The sequence below is a fragment of the Mus musculus genome, chromosome 3 (genome assembly GCF_000001635.26).
Source record: "Mus musculus strain C57BL/6J chromosome 3, GRCm38.p6 C57BL/6J".
Taxonomy (NCBI): Eukaryota; Metazoa; Chordata; class Mammalia; order Rodentia; family Muridae; genus Mus; species Mus musculus.
In genome coordinates, this window is record NC_000069.6 from 138,280,973 (window position 1) to 138,291,972 (window position 11,000).

The 11,000-nt window shown below is 41.1% G+C and overlaps 1 protein-coding gene across 1 annotated transcript in view; it reads left to right on the top strand.

The window, feature by feature from the left end:
- The window catches only part of Adh1 (alcohol dehydrogenase 1 (class I)), a 13,114-nt gene extending 3,388 nt beyond the window's left edge, over nucleotides 1-9,726 (top strand). The window contains exons 4-9 of the mRNA NM_007409.3: nucleotides 1,464-1,551; nucleotides 1,643-1,862; nucleotides 5,720-5,980; nucleotides 7,777-7,912; nucleotides 8,830-8,968; nucleotides 9,563-9,726. Coding sequence (NP_031435.1) covers nucleotides 1,464-1,551; nucleotides 1,643-1,862; nucleotides 5,720-5,980; nucleotides 7,777-7,912; nucleotides 8,830-8,968; nucleotides 9,563-9,587 — 869 coding nt within the window. The 3' untranslated portion in view covers nucleotides 9,588-9,726. The remainder of the gene's footprint in view (nucleotides 1-1,463; nucleotides 1,552-1,642; nucleotides 1,863-5,719; nucleotides 5,981-7,776; nucleotides 7,913-8,829; nucleotides 8,969-9,562) is intronic.
- The last annotated feature ends 1,274 nt before the right edge of the window (nucleotides 9,727-11,000 follow it).

Here is an 11,000-nt window from a genome sequence, read left to right on the forward strand (position 1 = left end):
GACAACATGATGGCTTCCTCTTTTCCTGTATGCTCCTTCTTTATGAATATAGATAAAATAAAATGTAAGAGGGAATATAAGGGAAAATCATAGCCAAAGGCCTTCAAACCCACAGACCTTCTTATCATTAATTGTGGCTGTAGGTGGTAGGTCACACAGTATTTATTGCGTTACACATGGCTCCACTTTATATGTTTTTAAGGTAAAGGGTGAGCAAAACATAAAATTTCCGTGATACCATCCCACATTAATTTTATCTATGAAATATAATGACCAAACCTTTTTTTTTGGTCCAATAACATAGGTAGCATACATGATTTAAAAACAAAAATTATGTTCATCTTCAAAAAGATCGCTTTAGTCAATAGAGTCAGACTTCTCTTCTAAATGACTAAGCTGTAAGCAAAAAATAGGAAAAGAACTAATCTGGTTTGAGTTAAGCTTGTATTATTTCTTTTATTCAGAAAAGAACAAAACAACAACAACAAACCTAGCAGCAAAATGACACCTTTACTCTTCAGGTTGCTTCTTCTATGGCAGAAAAATCAATAATTCATAAATAATTATCTTTAAAAAACAAAAGTTTCTTGTTATTTCCCAGAGAAAGTATTTAACTCATTAAGAACTGAGATTTCCAAAGCAATTTGTGGCTTGTCATGTTTTTATTATGCTTCCTCAAAAAATAACTAAGATTTTTTAAGCCTTTATTTCATAGTAGGAGAAGCACAATCACCTTAAAAAGCCAAAACTGGACCACGAAGAAATGATAACGTGGCTCAGGGCATACCATGCTCTTATAGAGCACCCAACTGGGTTACTCACAACCACTTGTAACTCCAGCTCCTGGGGACCCAACACCCTTTGCTGGCTTCCAAGGGCACACATACAGAGATGGCACACACACACAGGTACTCTCACATGCACACAAAAAGAAAAAAACCAACACCAACAACAAAGTCTTAAACAATAAAAGGGCAAAAGCTAACTATCAAGATTCCCACTTTAATTTGATTTCATGATCAAGTTTAATTTGTTTTATTTTTACTATAAAATATTGCCTGTATAGTGTTTCTTTAATCTTACTTTTATTGAAACTATCATATCAGTTCTCGCCAAAATCTAACAGGAAGATAGCAACTCATTTGCAGAGAAAGTGTATATTTCTTCTTAGCAGCAAGCATATCCAAGGTTTGATTAGGATATGTACAAAGCTCCTAAGAGAAACTGAGGCACACAACAAAGTTTAACTGCTGACGGGTGGAAATGGCTGGTTTCGGCTCATTTTTCTCTCCCGGGAATCTTCAGGCGCTTTAAATGCGAATGACTAATTAGACTGACATAGCCTGGGTGAGGCCTCATCTCCTGGAGACTTTTCAAAGACACAATGTCTCTAATAAGCTTCAAGTTGTTGCTTTATTGATTTCTGGACAGACATTTAAGTCATTTTGTTTTTCTTCATCCAGGTGATAAAGTCATTCCACTCTTTTCCCCTCAGTGTGGAGAATGCAGGATTTGCAAGCACCCGGAAAGCAACTTTTGTAGCCGAAGCGAGTACGTTTCTTATTGTCTTCTTGCACAGTTGGGTGGGCACACTGCTTTGTTCTGTCTCATGTCCTTTGTATGCCTGTGTTTCACCAACCAGTCTGCTAATGCCTCGGGGGACTTTGCGCGAAGGCACCAGCAGGTTCTCCTGCAAGGGAAAGCAGATCCACAACTTTATCAGCACCAGCACCTTCTCCCAGTACACCGTGGTAGATGATATAGCAGTGGCCAAAATCGATGGAGCTTCACCACTGGACAAAGTCTGCCTCATCGGCTGTGGGTTCTCAACTGGCTATGGCTCTGCCGTCAAAGTCGCCAAGGTAGGATGGACAGTGGGCCATGGAACAAGCTAAGTGCATATTATTGGTACCTAAAGGGAAGACATGGCTCCTGGGCGGGCATCAGAGTATTTTTGTAGAAGTGAAATAAGCCTCTCCAGCCCCAGTGAGAATTCACTCCACACACTTGAGAGAAGCAAGGGAAAGCTCTATAATAGTGTGTGTCTAGTTCTAGCTCTTGCCCAAAGAGAAACCAGCGTCTAACAGAAATTATTTGAAGTTTGTTTAGGTCTTGGGCTGTAACATTCTACATATGCCATTGTCTGCAGATCTCTGTTATGTCCCAGCTGCAAGACTCACTGAGCAATGAAATACATTTTAAGGAGACAGAAACTGGAAAGCTTGACTATATTGGACAAATGGGAGATTTTATAAAGTGGAGATGCCATCACTGTTATTTCTAAAGCAAGCCACAATGGGGATATTTGTACTGCAGAGATAGTGCCACAAGTGTGCGTTAGTTTGTTTTTAAGTAGACCAACATTGTTACCTAGAGCCGTCCTGCCTTCCAGGTAGAATTTTCTAGATAAGAAAACCAAGGCTTTTAATAGCAGAGTAGTACTCCATTGTGTAGATGTACCACATTTTCTGTATCTATCCATTCCTCTGTTGAAAGACATCTGGGTTCTTTCCAGCTTCTGGCTATTATAAATAAGGCTGTTATGAACATAGTGGAGCATGTGTCCTTGTTATATGTTGGAGCATCTTCTGTGTATATGCCCAGGAGTATATGCTGAGTCCTCATGTCAAATTTCTGAGGAACCAACAGACTGATTTCCAGAGTGGTTGTAATCCTACCAACAATGGAGGAATGTGCCTCTTTCTCCACATCCTCACCAGCATCTGCTGAAATTCTTAGGCAAATGGATGGAACTAGAAAATATCATCCTGAATGAGGTAACCCAATCACAAAAGAACACACATAGTATGCATTCACTAATAAGTGGGGATATTAGCCGCAAAGCATGGAATACTCAAGATACAATTCACAGATCACATAAAGCTCAAGAAGAAGGAGACCTAAGTGTGGGTCCTTCTTAGAAAGGGGAACAAAAGACTGTTGGAAGCCAATATAGAGATGAAGCATAAAGCAGAGGCTGAAGGAAGGTCATCCAGAGAATTCACTCCACACATGCCCCACTTGGGGATCCATCCCAAATACAGTCACCAAAGCCAGACACTATTGTAGATGCCAAGAAGTGCATGCTGACAGGAGCATGATACAGCTGTCTCCTGAGAGGCCCTGCCAGAGCCTTACAAATACAGATGCAGATGCTCAAAGCCAACCATTGGACTGAGAGCAGGGCCCCAAATGGAGGATTTAGAGAAAGAACTTAAGGAGCCGAAGGGACTAAGACACCAACCAAAGAGTACACATGGAGGGACCCATGGCTCAGCCTTATATGTAACAGAGGTTGGTCTTGTCAGGCATCAATGGGAGGAGAGGTTCTTGGTCCTGTGAAGGCTCGATAGATGCCCCAGTGTAGGAGAATGCCAGGGTGGTGAGGTGGGAGTGGGTGGGTGGGTGAAGGAACACCCTCATAGAAGCAGGGGGAGGGGGAGTAGTATAGAGGGTTTCTAGAAGTGGGGGAAACTGGAAAGGGGGATAATATTTGAAATGTAAATAAAGGAAATATCCAATTAAAAAATCCTTACATTTAAAAAAAAGAAAGAAAACCAAGGCTTAATGATGGACCAGGATTTAATGGTACCATGACCCAGTGCAGCATTGTGAGCTGCCTGACAGAGGCATGCTCTTTGATAATGGGAAGAGCCTAGTGGCCAGCTGTGGGCTGTGGTTGTCTCTGTTTGTTAACATATTCATGATGTCAGAGGCATGCCTTTTCCTATAGTTTCTGACAAGCCTGCCTAGTGTGTTGGTCTTCCTTAACTCATGCAAGCGACAACACCAGGTTAGCTAAACTCTACTTTGTGTGATATAATATTTCCTAAGCAAGTTCATTAGTAGATCCTTCAAGACATCAATTTATCACTCTAGGATTCTCCTATGTCACTTCATAGATTTATGGTTTTGAATTATTAATAGAAAAATAACCCCAGATGGAACTGGAAAAAAAGAAAATTCATCTTTTTTTTAAAGATGAAAATTATGCTGATTCTGAATTAAGAAAAAGTAAATATTTATAAATATAATAAATATTTATAATAAATATAATACATGTAGAAGATATTATAATCTGTGTATTCTATATGACTACCAAAATTTAAAGCTGGGAACTCTTGTAGTAGCCTATTCTCCAGTTGAAAAGAGATGTCACTCATCCATCATGATGGGTTCCGCTAGGTTCTCAAGTAGCCAAAGCAAACGGTTTGTCTTCTCCCAGCCTTACCTGATTCATCTGCAGCATGGCCACCCACTGAGTGGATCCCAGAAGACTCAAGAGAACTTAAGCAAAGTATTGATTACATTTGAGACCTCATCACTACATCTTTTCCCTTGCAACCAAAACACACAAACACACACACACACAAATACACATACGCATACAAACACACATATGCATACAAACACAAACAGAAACATACACACAAACACACTCATAACCAACACACACACACACACTAGAAGTTTTAGATGTTTAGTTTTAGACATTTTAGATGGCGATTTTAAAAATAATTTCCTTCCCAAATGGTTGAAACAAATCCAGTAGTTATCTTTCATTTTATGAAAACTAAAATCCAGGAAGCTAAAGCTAAAACTATTCATCTAAATTTTCACTAGGGAAATAAAGACTAGAATTCCTCTCAACTTCTCTGCTGCATCTGAAACTAGAGTGCACACTGGTCATGACTCCCATCACAGTAACAGGCCTTGCATTTTTCTGGGCCAGGTGGAGAGTGGCGATGTGTCCCAGAGCATTTAAGAGCATTTGATGGATGAATGACAAGATAGACACCACTAGGGGGAAGTGACAGTCGGGTATGGGACACAGGTGGCTGCACCAATTAAATAGACCTAAGCCAGTCACAGTAATGAGGAGCCTGCCTTTTCCAATTCTGAGGCTTTAGACCTAAATGCAATTCGTGCTTGTGCTGTTGTTTAACTGTCTCAGCTGGAAGGCCGAGTGTGCCTATTTGCAAGCCAAGGGTAGTTGTAATCATGGATTTTAATTAATCGTGACTAAAATACAGATTAGCTTTTGTTGAAGTATTTGTCATTTGCTTCTTCTAAACATTCAGGCATAAAGTCTCACAGAGATTACATTGGTCTCATGCTATCTTGTCTTAAAGTTTCGTGTCCACTTTCCTATTGCTTTAAGCCAGGTATGACTTCTACATGCTTCTCAGCCGACTTCTGCTCCCAGTACCGTAGTTGTGACTACTGAAAGTTAGTGAACCAAGAAAGGAGTTCACGAGCAAAGGGCAGTTGGGTTACCTTTTAGTCTCCTGGAGTAACCTTGATCACTTGTTTCATTTATTCAAATTGCTTATGTGCGTGTGTAAGATGTTATTGTAAAGCTCTCAAAGATGTAAGTCGTTTTTATTTAGAATTCAAAGATCATCTGGTACAGCTGATCTCAACTTGAGTTTTCCCCATTGAAATAGGAATGAGGTTCCATTTGCAGTGATTCCAATTTAATTGGTAGAAGCTGCTATCAGACCTTGAGATTAACGAAAGAAATCCCCAGATATGTCTAATACATAGCAAATCTTGAGTACCAATGATGTACACTTTGGGCAACCATAACCAGAAGTGGATTTGGCAACAAATGGAATGAGGTAGCCGTGATAAAGGACACAGCAAGGCAATATGTGCAGTGGGGAGCACCCCCTAACAGTCACCATTCAATCCACTTTTGTATTTTCTGGAAATACAGGTGACCCCAGGCTCCACATGTGCCGTGTTTGGCCTCGGAGGTGTCGGTCTGTCTGTCATCATTGGCTGTAAAGCAGCAGGAGCAGCCAGGATCATTGCTGTGGACATCAACAAGGACAAGTTTGCCAAGGCCAAAGAGTTGGGTGCAACTGAGTGCATCAACCCTCAAGACTACAGCAAACCCATCCAGGAAGTTCTCCAGGAGATGACCGACGGAGGGGTGGACTTTTCGTTTGAAGTCATCGGCCGCCTTGACACCATGGTATGTACTTTGGCACGCCTTGAGATCTGTCCTTCCATCTAGAATGCTCTAGGTAGACTAACAGAAATCTCATGCAGAAAGCTATTTTTAGAGTGGTCATCTTCCATCTCCTGTTTCCTGCTCAGACTGCTTAATTCGCTGTTGAGATAAACCTTTCATTTTGTCAGTTCTGCAAACTTGTCTCAAGTGCTAATCCTCCTTTAATGCAACGAAGCTTTCAATGGGGACACTGTGAATTAACTTACTGATTTTCTGTAAAAAATCACTTCATCGAGCAGGTTTAAATACAAAGTCTGGTCTTAAATGGATGAATATGATTTTCTCCCTCATTCTTAATATTTTTTAATATTTAGAATTGAATATTCTGAAAAGCATTTTTAAGTATCATCATACGGCCAAAAGGAATAATGAACAATTTGGGGCCCAAGGATCATTTTATTAACACACAACACGTAGAGGGAAGTGACTGATTTATACATCACCATTTAGTTCTCGTTGCAGAGACAGCACAGGGCTGGGCCTTCCAAGCTTCCAGATCTACCGGTTGTAGTAAATACCTTTTAAAAAAAGAATTCTGGCATATCTCCTAAATTTAAGAGATACATTTTATAGGATTGCTTATGATCTCCACAAGACAGTGCATATAAAATACTAACTGTAGAGCCCCTGCCATGTGGTAAGCACTCAGTAAAGGTCAGCTGAGGATAATGATAAGAAATACTACGGTCAAGCTTAGAGCGATTGGATTTTGGAGTACAAATGACACTACAGTCAAGTAGTTACAAATGTCATCCTTTGCTAAAGAACTGTTCTCCGGTTACATCTCACCTAACCAAAGACCTCTAGAACTCTACTGAGAAATGTCCCCAGGGAGCAAGGAAGTCACCATTATCAAGGCTCTCCACAAAGTCTTGGCAGAGTTGGTGCTGGATAATAGGTATGGCGCCCTGAGAGTGATGGTTTGGTTTAGTTTTTTTTCCATCCTTGAACTGTGACAAGATGCCATAGACTGTAGAAGATTCAAGTGCACAGCACCTCCTCTTTCCAAACCCAGGCTTCCAGCTCTCCCCAGAGCCACTGCTCTCGTGGCTCACTGGTAGATTTCTCAATCTGCTCATCTTAAGCTGGGCTGTCAATTGACTTGAAGATCCAAAAGTCTGATAACCACATGTTCTGAGGATATCTGGTTTCTAAACATCATATTGCAAAATCAAAGGCCACTCATGTATCTTTAAGGATTCCAAATGATTTTTTACTAGAGAATGTGTTTTAAACAAACAAACAAAAAACCAAACAAACTAAAGAAAAGTACCTATTGGAAGGCAAAAACTTCCTGGATGTCTACAGCTATAGAATAATATAAAACTATCGCATAACCACTTAAAACATGCCCATTCTTGATGTAAGCACCCGAGGAGGGACTCATTAAATGAGAATTTGACAAATGGTTAAAAGATAAGTTTTGATGATGTCATCATTTATCTTCTTCACCATTAGATTTCTGGCTCAGAGTACTAGTTTAGAAATTGTCCTTACTGGGCAAATGAAAAGTGAACTAAGCAGTTCATAGAGAGTTATGCGATGGGGAAACAATATTCTCCTTTGAGAACCAGACTTTACTTTCTCATGATGATTCTTGCACCTTTAAGGAAGAATTAAACATAGATAAGTTAATTCATTCACTCTTTCATTAAAAAAAGAAAAAAATCTTCAGTGTACTTCTTTGTAATGCCTGAAACTGCATAGTGAGGAGAGACCACAAAAGACTCTACTTTAACTATTACTCTTTATTCCAGACTTCTGCCCTGCTGAGCTGCCATGCAGCATGTGGTGTAAGCGTCGTCGTAGGAGTGCCTCCCAATGCCCAGAACCTCTCCATGAACCCCATGTTGCTGCTGCTGGGACGCACCTGGAAGGGAGCAATATTTGGCGGTATGTATTCACAGCTCAAGATCAATCCTGCATCTGTCTGTATACGTCAGGGCGGGCGTGTGGATGTGTGTGTGGAGGACAGAGAACATTCGATTCATTACCTGGGAGCCATTTGCCACGTTCTTTGTGACAGGGTGTCACAGTGACCAGGCTAGCCTTGCTGGCTGGAATCCACTGGTTCCCTTTATCCAGAGCTGGAATTACAAGAACTCCCACAACCACATCAGCTGTTGGTTGGTTGGTTGGTTGGTTGGTTGGTCAGTTGTTGTTTTGTTATTCAAACTCAGGTTTGACTGAGCCATCTCCTCAGCTTTGAGGATCAAATTTTTAATGTATTTCAGAATTTCTTCCCTTCTGTTACAGAGAAGGTCAGATTTTAGAAGGCAAAACAATTTAAAAACATGAAAATTACTGTTCTCTCTAAGCAAGAACTAATGCAGGAAATTGTAAGACAAGCTTCATTGTGTCCCCATAAACTAGCCAGGGCTTCTTCTGGCTCCTCCTACTTCCTAATGTCATTGTGAGAGCCCCAAAATGCCTTATAGGACACAGGAAATCCAAGGCAGTAGTAGTCCATGCCTATAATCATGACCTAAGTCTGAACAGCGGTGAGAATGGCAAAGCTCCCTTACTTTGAGTACAAACATCTTCAATATGATTTCTCTAGGAAAGAACTAATAAGCCACCTTCATTAGCGAGAGATCGCGGTTTAGAGGGGTGGCATACGATAAAAATGTTAATGAAATGCAGAATGTTTTTGAGCCTCAGTGTCTGTGCAGCCTGCAGACCACTGTTCTTTTATGAACTTTAGTTTCCCTGCAAAGTCTGGTTGGCTTGCTCCCCCCGCCACTCCCCCACACATTCCCTCCCTCCAACCCCCCAGGCTGGATCTCATGGAGATGTTGCTCTCCTTCCAGGGTTTAAGAGTAAAGATTCTGTCCCTAAACTTGTGGCTGACTTCATGGCTAAGAAGTTTCCGTTGGACCCGTTAATTACCCATGTTTTACCTTTCGAGAAAATAAATGAAGCATTTGACCTGCTTCGTTCTGGAAAGAGGTAAGCTTTGAGATTATTTTTATGGCAGAGGAATTGGCTAACAGAAAATGAAGGAGAAGTGGGATAAGACCATAAATGAAGGGGGTGGGGGAAGGGGCTGGCTTCTGTCACCAGTTTGGCTCTGCACACAGGTATATGACATAGGACAATTGCAAACCTAAGCTTTAGTTTCCACAGTTCCTAAAGGTGACAATATGTGATAATCCACCTTGTAGTATTGCTGTTTAGGATGAGGTTTAAATGAGATAACCATGCCTTAAAAGCTTCCATAAAGCACATGGCAGGTAGCAAGGAGGAAATGGCTGGTGTTGCCCATTGTTACACAAGGGATCCAGACTTTTAGTGTTGTTTAAGAGTGCTAAACTAGAACCGGAATCAAAATGGCAGTCACATCAGGATGTTAAGTGTGAGTTTAGAGCTGGAGAGAATGCAAGAGCGATCAGAAAGGTGGATTGCTCGTTTACTGACTTGACCTTGGGCATAGCATGGTTGGGAACCCGGATAGATTTTCTCAGAGACTCCTAACATGTCTTCTACTCACTTTTATGGTGAGTTATGGAATGTGAAATCACTATCTTCTGTTCTGTATTTCAGCATCCGTACCGTCCTGACTTTCTGAGATCATGTGGATGCCTTCCCACGCACCAGTTTCTGAACCCTAAACCAGACTGATTCAAGCACCAGCCACATCACAGCCTTAATCTTTGCTCTTTAGAGACACAGCCAATAAAGTACTTGTGTAAGCTCTCCACAAGAAACTGAGTTTTCTGTGAAACCTCTTTCAACCACACCTCAGCTGGGCAACTGTAGAGTACCAACCATCCTTATTTGATTGACTTAGATCATCTTCCCTACAGGGGACAGTGTGTCTTGTTGACATCTTGCATTCTTTTCTCTTTGGAATCTCAGTCATTGACACTCATTGGAGCAGGTCAATCTTTCTACCTCAATGCACACAGAATGCCCTACGTGCTCAGTCTTCCAGCCACAGCCTTTCCACTGTCTGAACTTCCTTCTTTATGAAATGCATGAGTGTGCAGTAAGCCCACAGCATGCCAATGGACAGAGCTGGGCTGGAAGCTGGAGAGTCTCTGTCTTAGCGACTAAAAGGGACCCTCACATATGGACACTCTGCTCTTATGCTCTTTTGTGAACAATGAATATGGAGTCATTCCCTTCAATAAAAGCCAGTCTGAAATAACAGCTGGACACCTCCAGAAATAGTAGAGTGGGGGTGGGGGGCAGGGAAGAAGAGCAATGGGCTAGGAGTTATACTCCTTGTGGTGTTTAACAGGCTGCTGCAGGACTAGAGAGCCAGGCCACAGTTGTAAGGACATTACTCCAGAGTTGAAGAAAAGAAACATTGGCATTTGACAATTTCTTACTCCCACTGAACAGTCATAACCTGTGCTGTTATAACCATTACTGAGAATTCCCTTTAAATGTTAAAGTAACAGCATTATCCAGATATGTTAAATACCATCTGTCAAATATCTAATAATATTCAAGAAGTGTATCATTGCATTAAAAAAGAGAGAGAAAATGACGAGATAAGTATAATAGTAAAATGGGGGAGGTTTAGCTAGGGTTAAATACTCTTCCGAGAAGATGGGTGTGCACTTGTATGAACAAGTATGTGGACTTGAGGAGATGCATGTGTACATGTATGAACAGGTATGTGAACTTGAGGAGATGTATGCGTACATGTATGAACAAGTATGTGGACTTGAGGAGATGCATGTGTACATGTATGAACAGGTATGTGGACTTGAATGTATGTGTACCTGTATGAACAGGTATGAGGACCTGAGGAGATGTGTGTGTACATGTATGAACAGGTATGTGGACTTGGCTTGCTTATTTCATTCACCTGAGATTCAAGATCAGAAAAGTCTTTGTGGCACTGCTATAGTTATGAAGAGAACCCAGAGGTTTCTCAATATCTCACAAGACTGAGTCAGAGCAAACTTAGAGAGTGAGAAAGAACTGGTTTCTGCACCGCAGCCTGCTCTTTCAATTATTATCCAGCATG